The sequence below is a fragment of the Falco naumanni genome, chromosome 1, assembly GCF_017639655.2.
Source record: "Falco naumanni isolate bFalNau1 chromosome 1, bFalNau1.pat, whole genome shotgun sequence".
Lineage (NCBI taxonomy): Eukaryota > Metazoa > Chordata > Aves > Falconiformes > Falconidae > Falco > Falco naumanni.
Genome location: NC_054054.1, coordinates 103,572,953 through 103,591,136, shown reverse-complemented (window position 1 = coordinate 103,591,136; position 18,184 = coordinate 103,572,953). Strand labels below are relative to the sequence as shown.

Genomic DNA, 18,184 nt, shown 5'->3' with positions numbered 1-18,184 from the left:
TTTGAAGGGGATGGTTATAAGATAATTGATTGCCAGCCTTTTTTCCCAATGGGTATATTAAATTCCTAAAGGCTTTGTGTCACTTTTCCCCCCTCATGCTGCAGTTGGTGTCTATAGGTTGCAGCAAACTCCCGTCTGAGCTCCTAGGAGAAACTGACCTTTTGTGATCACTTCTTGATGATCTCACTAATTTTCTTAGGATCTTTGCTCTCTCCTTGCGCTGCAGGCTTCCTGCCTTACTCCTTTGCCTGACGCTTCTCCCAGCAGAACGCACGTAGGTGCTCACAGGGAAGGTGCGATGCTTCTGCTCTGGAGGAATTGCCCCGAGCCTAGGCAGGGCAAGGCAGAGTCCACACCTTGCTCAGCAGAACGCGTGTGATCGGCATGCTGGGAATGAACCAAACCCCTGTACGCTCTGCTGAAAGTTGGGAGTTGGAGCGAGATGCTCAATATGATTGTCTTAACAGGGAAGTGATAATTTCACGTGGATGGTTGTCATAAATCATTTTAATTAAAAACAGTGTGATCTCGGAGTCTAGACGAGGCCTTCATTTCACTAATGCATCTACAATGCTTTTAAGATTCCTGATGAAAAGCGCCCCAGATGTATAAATTATCCTTTGCTAATGGCTGATGCTACGTTGCTCGCAGTACCTTTGGAAGGGTGGATACTGGCAGCAGAAGTAATAACTGTTTTATATGATACCACATACATTTCTATTAACTGTACTCTTAACGATGGTAATACAAGCTTCTTGTTTTTCTTTTTATAGTGTAAAGAACTTGCCAAGTCCAAGGCAGAAGTTGCCTGTATTGCTGTATATGAAACAGACGTGTTTGTAGTTGGAACTGAGAGAGGAAGAGCCTTTGTCAATTCTAGGAAAGATTTTCAGAAGGATTTTGTCAAATACTGTAAGTTTCAATGTTGTATTTCTGTATTTCACAAGCTGCTTAATGTGTATTGCATACTAGTAATAACTTTGGAGAACAAAGTTCCGTGTATCATGGCTACATACTATAATTACGTTGGCGATGGCAAAACCAGCTGTTAATGAACATAAACGTGATCAGTAATGCTGGTCATGTTTAGAGTGTTATTTCAATTGTGGCTGGAAAGGTTCATTTCTTCTTGTAGATAATGTGACAAACTAGTACAACAAGAAGCATTAGACTGTCCACCCTCACAACACGTCCTGCGTTGCCTAGTGCATGTGAATTTTGCTTTGTATCCCCTCCTCCAAGTCTTTTTTTCCACTCATGAAGATGGAGTGGGAAATCAAACAGGTGGTGGGCTACTTCTGTCAGCTCAGGTGGTCCTGGTTCTTCAGATCACTTCATGCACGTTTTTGACAGGATGCTATTTTTGTATGTCGCTTTTTTATATCACTGTTATTTAGTAGACAGAAATACGTATCTACACCATAATGACTTAAAATTACAACTGCATAACTTCTGTACCCTTTTAAGTACATCTAGGGTGTGTTTTTTGTTTGATTTCATTTTAATAGTAAAACAGTGGATCTTTTGTGTTCATATAACCCATTGAGTACAGGACTGTATTTTTAGGAGTTAGGTTACAAAGATTCGGTGACTCTTTGGGGAAGCATTAATGTACTCATTTAGTAAAGTGTTGTTGATGGACACTGCTTAGTCAGTAACGAAATATACATTTACCTGCCCAGGGAAAGGGAGAAGATGCAGGTCAAGAGGCAGGTATGAGAGAAGAATCAGTTGGGGGGGAAGGGGAGAGTTTAAAAGCAACAGGTGTAAAATGTTCTGGCTTGACTAATTAAATACCACTTGGAAAGCAACTATGTTGGATCTGTAACAGAAACATTCTCTCCTAAAAATGCTTTTGCTGTTAGCTAAAATTGTCCTGGAGGTTTTATCCTGAGGTCATTTGTTTGTGGTGGGGCTCTGGATTTTTGCCACTGTCCTACTTGCTCGGACAGTGACTTTCTGTGCACTGAAGTATATTTACTGTAAGGCAAGTCACTGCAGTGTTGCACTGCAACAGATAACTGATATAAAAATGCAGAATTACGACCTCACTAAGGAATCAAGTGTAAGATGAATCACTTATTTTTTTATTTTTTTACAGGGGCAGCCTTCTAATACTGGTAGTTATGAAAACTGTTAGCTGAATAGTGGGGGGGAGTTCAGTTTTTTACTTTTTTTTTTTTTTTTTGGTGGTGGTGGTTGTTGCTCCTTAAAAGTCTTCCCTGAGGTCCTAGATCTTTTGGTTTATTGCCAGTATGCTGGTATCACGGGCCCTGATATACTGAAGACTTGGTCTATTGGGCACATCTATTGGTAGGGAGTCTGAAAAAAAAGCAGGATTTGGGCCTTGGTGGCCTTGGCTAGGTCTGCATTTCTGGTGCTGTACCATGGGAAGCGCCGGCTCCTCATCCATGCTTGTGTTCAAGCACCTCAGGTGTGGTTCTTGGGCAGTGCTTTTGTGCTGTTAGGGCAGCGAGATTAAACAATGTTCACTTTGAAAACGGCATCCTCCTCGTGCTTCTTGCAGAACGTCGTGGTGTAGGTCCGTGTGAATGAAGCCAGCTAACCTCAGCCATTGCTTCCGTGGTTTCACTAGGTGCATATCCCTGGGCCTTCTGGGGAGTCCTGATGCTGGAGGTAGTTTTCTGCTGTTGCAAACAAAGATATTGAAAATTATAGAAAACTTGACTTCAGAACACCATTTTCTAGGAATAATAGCATTACCCATTCCTGGCGGTGCTGATTCCATCGCTGCCTTTGACAACTCTGAAGTCTTGGCAAAGTTTACGGTGTAATGTCTTTTGATCAAAACTTAGAGCTGTGGAGGCAACAGTTCCCTTCACCCTCACATCTTATTTCTTCGATTAAATGTGAAAGTTAGCAACGGGCAGCGTTAGTTGCAGTTTTAGTAGGTGTTTTGGAAAAACCCAGGAAGGCCACAGTTCTCTGTGTTTTTAATAAGTTAGAGCTGGGCCTTTTTTGTTCCTTTACAATTAGTAAAGGCTTCCAAAAGATTCTTACATTGCTATTAGAACTAAACATTTTTTAAAAAAAAACACTAAAAAAACAAACAAAAAAAACCCCAAAAAGACCATCACAGAGACAGTGATGTCAGGTCTCTGGAACACGTAGCGCTGACAATATTGAGAATTAGCTCTCCGCTTGTGTGGGTCTCTGTTTTTCTTTAAGTATGGAAGCAGAAGTGTAATTACCTAGCATCCCTCTGGTTATGCCTGACTGTTGTGACAAGCCAGCATGTGTCTCCAGTCTTTACTCCACTTCTTCCACAGCTCCTTTGTATAGTTTGAGTAAATATGAGGAGTTTTCAGAATTTGGAGGGCTCAGGCTTCAAACCTGCTGCTTATTTTTAGTAATGAGTATAGTTTAGCGGGCTAAATTGATGAAATGGCTATATGAGGTTTATGAAGGAAGTGGCATGTACGCTTTCTAGCAGTATAGGACTGACAAAAAAAAAAAGTGAAAGTGGCGCTGGGGTTTGGTTTCCTGTGGCTTTCAGCCATAACGACTTTCACCCACGTGGGTTCCCCAACGCCTGGCTGTGGGGGAAGGGGGAGCCCTGTGCATATCTCCTGTACCTCCTTACCTGAGGAAAAGGCATTGGAAACAAATCATAGTGATGCTTTTTTGTAAATGTTAGTATGGGTTTCGTAGTGAGTGTTGAGGAACCAGTCAACAGGCGTTAGTTAGTTAAAACAAGGTCAGGTAATATATCCTTCAGGATTGTGCTTAATTAAGATGGCTGTTAGCCCTATTTAAAGGTGAAATGGTATTTTTCAATCAACGTAGGACTGCATGTGCTTGTATGCATAATGTCTAAGTTGGGTAACCTACAGTGTCAGTTATTCTCAGCCTGTGTAAGTTTGTATTGTACACAAAAAAAGTATATCCTGTGAGTGCCTGCTCATCCTCAGAACATGGACAAGCATGGATACTTGGGCACTGTGAGCAGGCAAAGTCATACGCCTCTTGCCCCTACCAGTACCTCTTTGTTCTAGTTGTTGTTCCCTGCTGAAGCGTGTTGTTGGTCCTCGGCTCCTCCTGGATGGCCTCTGCAAGATGAAGCACCTCCTTGCTGTCTGCAGTGCTGTGGAGTTGGGGGCTCTCAGCCATCCTGAACAGGAGATTTATTCCAGGGGAGTCTCAAGGATGCTGTTCCCTTCGTGCATTCATCTTTGTCGTCTTGGCAGTTTCCCTTGAGGTTTGGTCAAGGTTTGGTGTCAGCTCTGTGGAATTCATTCTCGTTTGAGTGGAGCCGGAGGTGGTTTAGAAAACAACTGAAAACCAAAACAGAAGAGGCCTCATCGTCTCCAGGTTGTATCTGCCTGTCAGAAGTGAACTTTCAGAGGAGGAGGAGCTTCCTGACTCGGAAGCACCTTTTTGGTCATCTGCTCTGGACTTTGGAGGAGATTTACCCAGCACTGTGTGTTCCATCACATCTGCCAAGGAACTGATTCTTCCGCAAGAATCCCGGTTGCCTCTGCTAGCCTTTCCACTGGTACCAGCTGTTGCACCATCGGTATACAGGTTGCACGGAAGCTTAATGCTGCTTGTTCTGCAACTTTCTGTCAGCTCTCCCAGTCGTGCTGCTTTTCCTCCTTTGGTGCCAGGGCTCTGGGCTCGCTTGCTGGAGGTGGGGCCCTCTTGCATCGGTAGATGGTTCATCTTGGATGATAGGTCCTTCATTTTTAGGAGCCTTTTTTTCCTTCTGGTGGCCTCATGTTTCTATGCTGATCATAACAAGGCATGTGGTGTGGGCCAGAGTTTGGCTTCAAGTCCTGCTAGAGGCTTTGTCCCAGCATCTTTTACTCTTCTTACCTGTACCTCCCATGTCCATCCAGCCACAGGTTGCAAGAACTCCTTGTAGCATCAAGGATGCTCAGAATCAGAGTGCTTTGAATGGGCACGGCTGTTCCTCCTGCCTGTGGTGAATGAATGACACACGATGCTCCAAAGACCTTATGGGTAAGATTGCTCAGCTTTGGCTGCTCAGTATCTTTGATGTGTGGATTACTGCTCCCTTTTGGGTATCCTCCATCATCTGCAGGCAAGTAAAGTGACTCTTCCCATAGACTAGGCTATGGTGGACCTGCTTGAAGATCTGCAGCTAGGCTTGTGTTTCATTGAATCCTTCCAGCCATTGAGCAAATAGATGTATTGGGTTTTCTGGGCAATTCTTCTGGCATTGTGCTCCCTTATCTCTTTGACTCCATAACTAACCTGATGCTTAAGCAGTTTAGAGGGGGGTTGAAAAAGCAAACAAAACCAGAGACCTTGAAAGGCCAGATCTTGCTGGTTTAAAAACCAAAACAAACTCGAAATAGTCTCTAACTGGACTGGCAACTGTTGGACTACTTTGGCCTGCTGTAATTTCCATCTGAATACCTGAATTTGGCATTTCTGGGCTTGTAGTACCTTGTCCCTGTAGTCTAGAGAGATTTAAGCACTCTGGCTAAAGTTACACCACGTCTAGGGTCTTGCTGTGGTATATTCCAGGTTCCTACTCCAAAGCTGTAGTTACAGCTAAGCAGTCACTGTCCTCACTTCAGGTTTTGGCTTCCACAGAAGCTGCAGTTCACTGTGCAAGATCTCTTCTCTGTGGAGAATGAGCTTTTCTGCTTAATATCCAAGAAGGTTTCAAATGCATGAAAAGACTAGAGAAATCCTTTGGTCTTCAAGAATGTGTAAATGGGATTCTGAGTAGTCCATCTGCACATCACACCTACACCAGAGAGTGTCAGTCTACTTTGTGCCTCGCTGTTCATCCCCACAGGCTGGAGGATGCCTGTGTGGGATTAAAGCAAATCTGTTACTGCCTAGACCTTGCTTTCCAGGCAGCATCTTCCCAGCTATGCCAAAGAGGTACAACTCGCTTCTGTCTTTGCTTTCTGTGTTCCCTTCAGCGGCAGAATTTTGATCTGTTTCTAGGGATTCTCCTCGTGCAATCTTACTCTGGCTGTTCTCTGAGTGACAGAAATAGTTTTTCCTTACATTAAATGTTAGTGTTTAAACTATGTCTGCACAGGACAAAGCTATTCGGACATCCCAGGGCGCTGTTTAGCATCTCTGGCTGTAATACCGCAGTAAGAGAAGTGCTGTCAGGGAATGCAGTGCACCTGCCTGGGACTGGGGCTGTGCCACGGTATCACGTGCACCGTGCTGAGAGCCTGGGCAGCTGGAAGGCAGGCTGCATGCTCTGGGTATGTTTTGATCAGAAGTGATGGCTTTGCTTGCTTCAAGAGGTCTCCCCAGCGGTGAACGCGAGCTCTGTGCCTGCTGTCTGCATGAGGACTTTGCTGCGGAGGAATTTGTGGTGCTGGCTGGAGTCATCCCCTATGGAAAAGTGCCTGCGGACACTACAGCCCTGAGCAGCAGTTTCCATTGTTTGTGTGCCTGTCATTATCTGTCTTGTGCTGTGTCTTGCTGACGGGATGTACGTGCACTCCAAATGGCTTAATATGATTTTGAAAAATAGTTAATACTTCTCTTGTGATGGAGGTTTAAAGAACATTAATATTCTCCACTGCATCACCACAGGTGCAGTTAGTTCTGATATTAGTAATAATAGAAGCAGTGCTAGCAACAGGACCATATCTACAAAACAACTTAGGTACCTAAAAATCTAGAGCAAAGTTCTTTAGGCATCGAAATAGCTCATGAATCAGTACTTTTGTCTTGAACTGTGTTCTCTTTGTAGGCGATGATATCCCAAGTGCATGATGTAGAGATACATGGCCAGTATTTTTTAATAAAAGCTCAGTGAAATTAGTATAAATATAAATTTTAATGTGCTGAAGCTCGGTTGGCACGTCTTGCTGCTTGCTTCCATTTTCCTAATGGATGAAGCTATTGACGTGTTCAATCCCATCTGTGTATTGCCTGTGCGCTTTCACTACAAGGCACGCTGAACAACCTGTGGTAGTGCAGCCCTGAGAGATCTCGTGTTTAGAAGATGGTACGTGGGAGTCAAACAACAGTAGTGTGAATCTTTTTATTAACTTGGTAGCTCTGGGTTAATTTTGGACTTGGGCTTAAAAATGTCTTTGATTAAATCGCTGAGATAGCCCCTGACACTGGCAGCTTGCTCGTCGGTGTGTACTGCACCGCTAGTCAGGCCATAGTCCTTCTATGGTACCATTTGGATGCTCCAGTAACGATGTAAGTGAAGTATTAATACAGTTGATTTGCTTCTTCCTTACAACTGTGATTACCTCTGATTATATTCTGTATATCTTACTTGTCATGCCTGTAGTAATTCGGGAGTAGCATCTGAACAGGGTGGTCAGCTTTTCAGCTCTGAAGCAGAATGTCTCAGACTTGAAATTGAGCACAGACTGAATCCCTGACCCGCGTGGAAGCAGCCTAATCTATTTTCAGTTTTACTCTAATAACAGAGGTTATTAGTGGCTTGATCTAACTGCTAATGATTGTGTGTGTTTGTCCCCTTTATAATATCTAAAGGACAATCATCATCTTTGTCTCGATTATGTGCTAGGGTATTATAGAGAAGTACCATTCTGTAACTAGCTGACATTTTTATGTTGCTCAGAGGCTAATCCCTTGACACTAATGCAGCTAGTTTAAAAATACCACTTCTTTTTGATGTGCCGGTGTGGAAACTGGTTTCCCACAGTCATTTTCTTTGGCCCTAAACTATTCTGTGGCCAGCTGAGACTTCTGTGGCTTTCGCTGCTCCTGAAGCTACAGAGTATTTTGGAAGAGAAAGGAGTCATCAAATCGTAGATGCAGATAGTAAATGAAAGGAAGACTGTAAGAGCCAGGCAGAGGATTAATCCTGACGGAACACTTGTGGAGTTGCATATATGCCTATTTTAAATGCAAATGAGGGGCTGGATCTATGGTTTTTGATGTAGCTTTGGTCTTGCAGTGCGCTCCAAAATGGGTATGCTTCACGGAGTGCACAGCAGGAAAGAAAGATGTTGGAATAGTTGCTTTTTACAGCTGTGACTGTCAGGATGCTTTCCCCTTGCCAAGCCAGAGCTGGTTTGCACCTCTGACTCTGGAACTCTCTTTTTTTTTTTTTTTTTTTTTTTTTTTTTTTTTTTTTTTTTCCTCCCCACAGCAGATTTCCTTCCAGCTGTTAAGAGATTGGCCTCTCTAAAAACTACCTCTGCTAAATGCTTGTTCTGTCTGAGTACCTGCTACAACAGGCTCTTCCCAGTCACTTTTAATGGGAACTTACTCTGCTGTGGCTCTGGGTTGTGTTCCTGTGTTTTCACCTCCCTTTTTGCAACAGATGGCTTGGAGTAACTTGTACTGCTCCAGATTGTAAGACCAGAAGAGAGAGCGAGCCGCTCCTGGCTGCGCTGACTGTAGCCCATCACCATTTCCCAGACTAACTGTGCTGGCAAACATGCTGTATTCACTCCTACCGTGTCTGTCCCTTGAGAGCTAAGACCTTGCATCCCTGCTAGTGGAAGGGATCACGTAAGTGTTCCCTTGTCCGTTTTACATTACGTGAGCCAGGTTGCATCGTGCCTGTTCAGTGAGGTGTTAATGCTAACCTGGCTGGCTCTGCCTGCAGTTAATTAGGGAGCAGTTTAATAATCCTTTTTGCTTGGGAGAGCTGTGGGTATGGTAACTGCTGTTCTTGTGTATCTCCTTTCCTGTTCCGCAGCTCTCTGCCTGATGGTCTTCTGTATTTGTGCCCAGACCACTGTTTGACTGTAAAACCTTAGCGCTGTGGGTTAGTTCTGGGGGTCTCCATCTCCCCAGGATGCTACAAAGATGCCTGGAGTGCCCTGATTGCTAAAGCTTGTGGGATATTTTTGTTTATTTAATAAAAAGCATGAAGCTTCAGATATTCCTGCTGGAAAGGCAGTTTGCTACATACATTGTGACTGCCTCCAGCACTCTGGGTTTCTGCTTTCCCAGTCAAAGTATTTATGTTGTACTCTGTTTATTGGAAGCACTAGTTCATATTTTGTATCTGTTTCTGCCTCACCCCTAGTTTTTGGGGGAGTTTTTGTGTTGTGGTTGTAACTGCTTGATAAATGAACTGAACTGTGTTCATTCTTGGAATACCCAACAGCTTTTTTGATTCAAGATTTAAGTTCCACTTTCTATTTTGTATTTGCAGAATGTAGCTGTGAGTTAAAGCATCTACCTTTAAAGATTTGATCAGTTTATTCCTAATGAATCACGCACTTAGGAATTAGTTTAAAGATAACATTCCTAGCGATCACCAAACATTTGCAGTTACAAGTAATAAAAATAAAATCCAAAGCAATTATCCCCGTCCTTCTCACTGTAAGGGCTGCTTTTGTTTGCCATTGCTGTCTCTGCTGGAGCTCGCTTAAATGGTTCAGCTTACAGTTGCCTTCTGCCTAACCCTTTGAAATGCAGATAATGTAGTTTCTGAGCTGTCCTGTGCTGCATATTTTTCACATATTAATACATGTTCATTAGCTGCAGTCCTCATTAATAACCTAGATCTTTGTGAAAAACATGGAAATTACTCTCCCGTCTTTTAGCTTTACCTTGTGGCCTGCTATGCTCTTTTATACTACTGTTCTGCTTCCCTTCTTTTTTCCCCATCTTCCCAGACTGGGAAAAGGGCTTTACTGGGTGGTGGCCAGCCCTGGCTAGCCATGCGTTTCTGATGGTCTCTTTTGCAAGCCCTTTCTCATGGCATTAGGGGTGGGTTAATCTGTTTTTCTTAAGCTTCACGTTACTGGCAGTTTCCCTTGTTTTACAGGTCAGTTTACCCCTTTTTCCCAAGTTCTCGAAAGGAAAAGAACAATGAATTTTCAAACCTTCTGTTAAATAGGTAGGCACAAGTTATTTTTTAAAGAGTTTTATACAATCACTTTCTGCCTGCCTTCCTTAGGGGTGCTTCCGTTGCTTCCACTAGGTCCCTCTCTGGCTCCATGGGAACGTCAGGAGCATCTTGTAGGTCGTGTGCCAGTCTGGGTGCCTTTTCTTTCCAGCACCTTTACCTTATTAGAGCTAGGCTGCTCATCCTGCTCGTCGGAAACCTTTCATGTTCTCTCTCTGCCTAGCCAGTTAAGGGGTATGAAGTTAACAGCTAATTTAAAAAAAAAAAAAAAAAAACTTGCTAAGAAAGTTCAGTCACCTTCCAGTGGAGACCACCCATCTCGTTCCCTCGGGGTCATAAACAGACAGAAAATTACTGTAGATAGCTGATCTTTTTGAAATTCCCTGACTCTTAAATTCTGCCTCAGGTGCTTTGCTTTTCTTGTGGTTTAAATGATTCTTTGATAAACATAAAATGATTTTTTCCTTTAATTTGAGGTTATTGTCCAATTTCCTGAACTGTAAAACTGGATGGCCATAAAAAGCTCACAGATGAACTGGGGGGATGCATTATAAAACAAAGCAAAACACTTTTAGCCACACACACAGTTACTTTCCCTCTTTCATTGCTCGTAGGTATTTTCAGAAACTTATTTTCCATAAGCACAAATGGTAAAATATATGTACCTGAGTGTTGTCATAAAATCTTTGTTGCCCTTAAGTTGCCTCTCAGAGTGTCTGTGCAGGGGTGACATTCATACTCTTACAATCATTTCTTGGCTTTCTCTACCTGGGCGATTAAACCCCACCTGATTAAAAACCTTCTGATGTTGTATACATCTGATGTATATATCACAGGACTGACAGCTCTTTTGCTGGAGGAGTGTTGAGCTTCATCAGCTTCAGATACTGCATCCTACCAGCTTTTTTGTGTTTGCGTCTCATCTTCAGGTCACATTTTTGAGGAAATTTCAGCTAAGTAAATTGTTTCTCTTCTACAGCTTGGGTTTTGCTTCCTGTTCTTGGGTGAGATGTTTTTATCACTTGTCTGTGGCGTGACTTTGCTCTGCAGGAGAAGTGCTGCCTGCCTCCTCCCAACAGCAGCATTCACCTTATCTCGGGGTCAGGAGCTCTAAAGACAGATGCACTTTGTGCCCTATTTCAGTCTGCTGCGCTCAGACGATGCTTTAGTGAACCTTCAGAGTAAGTGCTGTGTAACACTGCTGAGCTGTAACTGTATTCATCAGTTTATAAGCATAACAGCATGTATTGAAGGCAAGAAGCTACAGCATCTGTCGGTACAGAGGGCAGGGTGTCGCTATGTAACTGCTCCCATGCAACAAGAAAAAAAGGCCAAATTAAAACTGGATTGTGTCAAGTATTTCATTTTTTGTTCCATCGTAAAGATTTTTTGTAAGAGGGCTCTTTTTTAATTTAAAGTAGCCTATTTGTTTTATAGTATATCCATTTTATAAGGGTGGTGGCAGGTCAGAGATTCCTTTTCTGGCCAAGTGGGAGACTGGGCTGTCAAACCTAGAGTAACCCAGGACAGATAAGAGTGAGGAGTGTTCTGAATAACCAGGACACCTGGATAGTACAGGAACATAAGAGACACTCAATCATATATGGACCCTCAGTGCAAAATGGGGATTATTAGGAGCTGGGTCATTGTAATCCTGCTGAATCTGGAATAGCTTTTGCAGAGTAACTGGACTAATCCTGTGGTATACTCCTAGCTGTGGAGAATGCACATACATAACCATTCCTCAGCCTTTCTGAGTCATTTATGGTGTAAATACAGCCCCTCATCCCTCTTCCCCATGAGGTCTTGTTGCATCTCTGTCATGGTTCCTGCTATAGTAATTCCTATAACATGCAACTCAAATCATGGCTTACAACAATTTAAAAATTTATCTGTTACAGTCTCCACCCCTGGTCCCTTTGGACCAGCTCATGGGGTTTAACACCACAGTGAAATCCTCCTCTTGTCCCTGCTCCGGCTTGCACTTATCCACAGGCTGCAGTCCCTTAGGGTTGTACCTGCTCCAGGTGGAGCCTCAGCTACACGCTGCAGTCTCTCCAGGGAGATAACTGCTGCAGCATGGACTTAGCCACAGCCGTGGTTCTATCAGGGTGATGCTGCTCCAGTGTGGCCTCATCCATGGGCCGTGACTACCGCTCTGCTCTGGCATGGCCTTCCCCACAGCTGCAGTCCCTTCAGAAGCAAACCTGCTCCAGCATGGGCTTACACGCAGCCACAGATGCTTCGAGGTGTACCTTCTCCAGCATGGACTTGTCCTTGGGCCACAGTCCCTTCGCAGGTATCGCTGCTGCGGCACAGACATAACCATGACCACAGACACTTTGCGATGTAGCTGCTCTGGCATGGGCTTACCCATGGCCACAGCCACTTTGGGGTGTGCTGCTCCCAGGTGGACTCACCCCCAAATTGAGGTCCCTTTGGCTGGAGGTCACGCCGGACTTCCAGCCTGGGCGGTACAGCAGCGATGCCCTGGCCATCCGCCAGCCCAGGCACATCGCTGTTGCTGTTACCAAAACGTTCCTGGGCACGGCACAGGAGGATCATCAGCGGCACAGCGAGCAGCAAAATTAAAAAAAACAGCCATTAACGAGCACTAGCCTGTAATACACAGTGAGGCAAGCAAGCCCCATGGCAAGCAGATGATTAATAGCTACACAGCGGTAACAGCTATGGATTTGGACTAGCACATTCCTGTCAAATCTGTTGTTGGCTCAAACCCTTCATGCCCCACGTTGGGCACCAGAGAGGACTGTCGTGGTTTAACCCTGGCTGGTGACTAAGCCCCACGCAGCCGCTCGCTCACCTCCCCCCTGGCGGGATGGCGGAGAGGATCGGAAGAGTCAAAGCGAGAAGACTTGTGGGCTGAGATAAAGAAATTTCTGTAAGCAAAGCAAAAGCCACACACGCAAGCAAAGCAAACCACGGAATTCATTCCCCACGTCCCATGGGCAGGCAGGTGCGCAGCCATCTCCAGGAGAGCAGGGCTCCATCACCTGTAACGGTGACTTGGGAAGAGAAATGCCATCGCGCCCAACATCCCCCTCCTTCCTCCTGCTTCCCCCAGCTTATATACTCAGCATGACATCATGTGGCATGGGGTAGCCCTTTGGCTAGTTCGTGTCAGCTATCCTGGCTGTGTCCCCTCCCAATTCCCCGTGTCCCTCCAGCCATCTCACTGGCAGGGCCTGAGAAACTGAAAAATCTTTGACTTAGTGAAAACATGACCCAGCGACAACCAAACCCATCAGTGTGCTGTCAACATTGTCTACCAAATCCAAAACACAGCACTGCACCAGCTACCAGAGAAAAATTAATTCCATCCCAGCTGAAACCAGGACAATGTCACAGGCATCCTCTCCCAAGTGTAGCCTCAATCCTTCTTCAGTGCTCCAGTAATTGGGGTGGGGACTTCAAGAGAACCCTGTAACCTCCAGCAAGTGGAGACTGCCCACCGGTTCTGCTGGGAGGAGATGGATGGCTGCTGGGGGTGGTTATTTAGTTTTTAATCTCTATTCCTCTACTAAATATAAACCAGGTCACGATTTTGAATTCCTCTACCTACCTTTTCATCATCAGCATCATCATTTGATTGCTGTTCTGAGTTTTGGAAACTGCCGTACTCGTACTCAACGGGCTTTGGATGGTTGGATGGGGGTAGCCATGGTCATCAAAAAAACCTTCGGAAGGTGAACTCATAAAAAGCATGTTCAGGGTGTTTTCCGATTTTTGTAGCACCCGTTCAGTACATCATTTCTGTTCCCATCCTTATCATCGTCACTCCATAATTTCTCGGGATCAACCAGATCAAAGTTGTGCAGAGCGCTTGTAAATCTTCCTGTGTTTGAGACTTGATCTTGTTTGTCAGACTTGATTGAAATTGGCCAACAAATGCGGGAGAGATAGGGAGGCAGATGCCTAATGTGAGCTTAAGAATATGGATAAAAATCACGTAACAACGTTTTCCAGTTAAGTAGGAAAATTGCTGTGTCTTTTTGCTTTTCATCTTAATGGGAAGTGAGCGGTGTCATCATTTTATTTTTGTTTTCCTCGTTATTTTTAGAAAGTGTGGGTACACTCTTGAGAAGCTACTGGCAGTAAAGGCGTTTTCAGTGAATCAGTCTCTTATGTAGGGAAAAAAAAAATCCACCCAGAAAGCAGCATTGCATGTAGCTATAAATGGGAGCTGCTGTCTCTTATCCCCCAGTCTGCAGGCAGACCTTACAAGCTATCTTTAATTAAGCACCTGTGTTATTGGTATAGAATCATATTCTGGTTTTGCATTAGTTTTTGTGTTACAGTGGGCCCTGTCACGTTGCAGAACAAGGAGAAGTTGTAGGTCTGAGCAGCTGGGAGAGGTAGATGCTACGTGGAGGTGGGTTTCCAGGGCACAAAGCAGACGTTTGATCTGCAGAGGAAGGAAGAGAGTCTCTTTTAAATGAAGACAGGAGTTTTTAAGATGAGGAAAGTGTTTTTTGCTAAAAGCATCACTGCTTCAGCTCATTTCACAACCTGTGTGTCATCAGTTGTTCAAACTGATGTTTATTTTCTTATATTAGCATAGAATTAGATAGTAAAATTCACTGAGAGCGAAGCCAGGGCAGCCTCAGCACTGATCACCCTTGCACACCGGAGCATCTCCCATGTTTTTTCTTTCATATGACGTATATATCCCTGTTGTTTTGCTGAGTGATTCTCAGGAAATCTTGGCAAGATGGGGGCGCTGGTAAAGGAAGGCTGCCACCTTCAACGGTCGCTTCTGTTTGCTTTTGGGGATTGGAATTGTCATTCCCTCGCTCCTTTTGCAGCAGCTTTTGCTCAGAGGCTGGAACAAGGCATAGGGCTGAAATATGTGTGCTGCATGCTGGGTTGTTTGCAGCTCCTCCTGGTCGGCTGGACGAGGTGTGTGCTTAACATGTCTTTTGAAAGGTAGAGGAGCTCTTGTGGCAAAAGTCAGATCCCTTCCATAAAGAGTTAAGCACGTACAGCGTGAACAAAACGGGCTAGAACATAACTGCTGTGTAACTGCTGTGTAAGGCATCATGCACGGCACTAGGGAGCGGTGGGACCCTCCACGCAGGCATTTCACCCTTCCCCTGGTGACTCTGTTGGTCTTCCTTTTCTTGGCAGTTTTGCATTTTATTTCTACCGTATTATCCTCTCCTGAGATGAATTGTGTTTTCTACTTCTTCATGCCAAAAAAAAGCTGTGTCGCTTAATTCTTACACCTCCGAGGGTGATATTTATAAAAGTTGTAAGGAGGATGTAATACTTTTGATGTAAATTCAAATTTGCTAATTGCTCACATGCATAGATAAGTGCATTTGCTTCTAAGGCAAAGAAGTTCTTAGGGTTTTCTGGCAGGAATCCTTCCCAACTGTCTGTAGTCTGAACTGGAGGGACTAGGCACTGGGAGGTTTAATAACTTATTATTGTTGTCTTATTTTTATAAGGTGTTACGGAAGAGGAGGGGGCTGCAGAACTGCAGAAAACGAAGACTGTACTACCTGCAAACAGACTGACGGTGGATATTGTGGAACTGGAAGCCCTCAGAAAGTCAGTGGAGGACTTCTTCTGCTTTTGCTATGGTGGGTCCTTTAAAGTCTTCTAAAGAGCTGTTCTGCATTTTTAAATATTTATTGCAGTTGGGAAGAAAGTACTGCACAATCTTAGCTTTCTAACTCTACTGCTGTTAATGTGTTAAGTTTAACTTCTAGTAGCCAATTCTAAACCATACTTGTATATTGGATAGTTTTCTTCTTGGTGTGTTTTGTGGGATGTGAGCCCCTGCACCTTGCATATTCGCTCCAGTTCTCTCCAGAATAATGAGTTTTATAGGGACTTGTCCTTTTCCTGAGCATTCTTGACCTCGAAACAACCATGGTGGAATTTTTTTTTTCTTTCTCCAGGTAAAGCTTTAGGAAAGTCAACAGTGGTGCCTGTGCCATATGAGAAGATCCAGAGGGACCAGTCTGCCGTGGTGGTGCAGGGTCTGCCTGAAGGGCTGGCATTTAAACACCCAGCGAACTACGATGCTTCGACCCTGAAATGGATTTTGGAAAACAAGTCTGGGATCTGCTTTATCATCAAAAGGTTATTTGGTCTTTCTTCTGCTGCTCTGTCTGTCCACTTTGGCTTTCTACTTAAATGAAGTCAGGTTAATTTTAATTAAATACATTGCAGCCTGTTTCTCTTAAACAGGAGTGGTCTCTCTTTAATGTTACGCTACCAAGTAAGTAACGATGCCTTTGCTAAAGCTGTGGGTTTTTCTTTCCGTATTTCCACACAGGCCTTTCCTAGAGCCAAAGAAACACCTAGGTAAGTTACTACTTACTCAGACTAAACAGAAACAGATCAAAAAAATTAATTTAGTCAGCAATATAGGTACAAGATTTGGTCACGTGGATAAAGTGGCAAACTGTGCAGAAATTCCTAGACTGTGAGGTGCCTTACTTAAGGAGCTATAACCTTGTCCTTTATTGCGCTCTGCCAGGAGCAACTAATTAGAGATAAAGCTTGTTCTATCATATTCTTCCTCCTTTTACTGAATTTAAATGTAATGTGAATTGGATAGTATCACAGGGAAAGAAGTGAACTGGAGGGCTGCATCGCCTTTTTAGAAGATGCTAAGACTTTGCAGTGCTCCGTGTTCCAATGCGTAGCTGATTACGGTACTTATATCTCATTTTTTAAATTAATTTGATCTTCTAAAGTGGCTGGGTGTTGTAGTTCCTATGAAGGCCTCTATATTTTAAAAGATCTGAGCTAAAGTGAGATTTTTTAAAACTGCGAAGATTCCCTTCTAGCTGAGAAGAAATCCCTCCTGTTCCTCTCATGGGATCACGTTGCTTTACTTGCAGAATTCATATATGGGAGGATTTGTTTTACGGAGAGGATGAAGCAATCTGTATAGGAATATAGTGAAAAAAAGAAATTTCACTTTCTCAGGTGAAAGAGCCAGTAGTTGATGCTGGGTTAGTGAAATCAGAAATGTGCTGCCCGTGCCCAGCGAGAGGTCTGGAGAGTGGGAAATTATAGAGGTTGTGGTAATAATATATTTCTGTTGAAAATGCAAGGCAGGTTTTCAGGGTGGTAAATGACATTCTAAAAACATAACCTGTTTGTGTCTGGCTGTAATTAGGGCTAAGCTGAATCTCTATCAAATGGTCCGTTTTCTTCTAGCAGAGTTGAGGTGAAAGATTTGTTTGCCTTCGTTTACCAAGATTTTCATTTAGCCTTATGAAAGGGAGCACTGAAAAGCACGGTGAAATGCACATTTGAAGTAATTGTATATTGGTGTTGCTTTATATATTAATAAAACAATTTAATGAGATCTCGCCCTCGTTAACTGAATACAGAAAATAGGCACATATGCTTGTAAAATGTGATCAGCTTTTTCGTTCGTGAAATAAATGTTACATTTTCAATTTGTATTTAAGAGAAATAGAGTGCAGGAAATTCAAAGATTGTCTTTTAACTTTCAGGAGCTCATATGACAGAACCTTCACATTCAGTTATACCTCCAGGTGGAAGGTGAATTTAAAATAATGTAGTTTTTTTGTATCAACTATGTATTACTATATAGTTTATCTTTCTCTTAATGTGCTTTTGCTGTCCAGCTGACCTTTGGATAACTTTTGCTTGCCTGGGTTTATAAAAAGCATGAAGCTGAATTTTTGTCTTTCTTTTGACCGTTATTTGTGGGGAAACTTGAGAATTAAACAGATGGCAAAGTTTCCCCTTGGTTTAATTAGCCCAATGAGTGTTCTTAATTCACAGTCTATCTGTCACAGATAAGTTTGTCATGTTTTATGGTCCAGCAGCTATGGGGAATAGATTTAATGTTGCTTCCTTCCCCCTCCTCAATTAAAAAAAGCGAAATAACTTTTTTTGTTAGTAAATGAAGGGATTATGTCTGGAATAAATAAAAAATTGGTTTACATGAAAACAGGGATCAGTTTCCTGTGCTTCTGAGTTTGCTTCTCATTAAATGGTAAACATGCTTTGAATATTGTGTACATACCAAAAATGTAGGGATGGGAGATTCCTGGCAATGTCCTTGAGATAAATCAGATAAGCCAAGATGCAGAGTTTTTATTTTTGTGTTCCTAGTGGGGAAAAAAAACACTGGGGGAAAAAATAGTGGGAGATTGATTTTGCTTGACAAACCTGTAAAGCTTGAGGAACTTTCCAGAAATGTGGTGTTTGTTTTTTTATAGTGACAATGTGCTTGATTTGTTTATTCTTGTAGTTGTCCTCCTATCCAAGTGAAAACGGAACCCAGCGAGGACTCTGGTAGGTTCAAAATTTTGCAAAGAAATGGTCAGTTTCTCTTCCGAAGGCTGAATT

The 18,184-nt window shown here is 43.3% G+C and overlaps 1 protein-coding gene across 7 annotated transcripts in view; it reads left to right on the top strand.

Moving 5' to 3' along the window:
- Positions 1-18,184, top strand: part of GTF2I (general transcription factor IIi) — a 78,378-nt gene that overhangs the window by 10,470 nt on the left and 49,724 nt on the right. For 6 of the 7 annotated variants that reach the window (XR_005830710.1, XM_040613421.1, XM_040613415.1 and 3 more), the window contains exons 3-8: positions 774-912; positions 15,289-15,423; positions 15,745-15,928; positions 16,125-16,153; positions 17,320-17,368; positions 18,087-18,130. Coding sequence is in view for 6 of the 7 variants with exons in the window: in XM_040613421.1 (XP_040469355.1) it covers positions 774-912; positions 15,289-15,423; positions 15,745-15,928; positions 16,125-16,153; positions 17,320-17,368; positions 18,087-18,130 (580 nt within the window). In the remaining variant the exon portion in view is untranslated. Of the gene's footprint in view, positions 1-773; positions 913-15,288; positions 15,424-15,744; positions 15,929-16,124; positions 16,154-17,319; positions 17,369-18,086; positions 18,131-18,184 lie in introns of those variants that run through there. The other variant, XM_040613458.1, reaches the window with a different exon arrangement.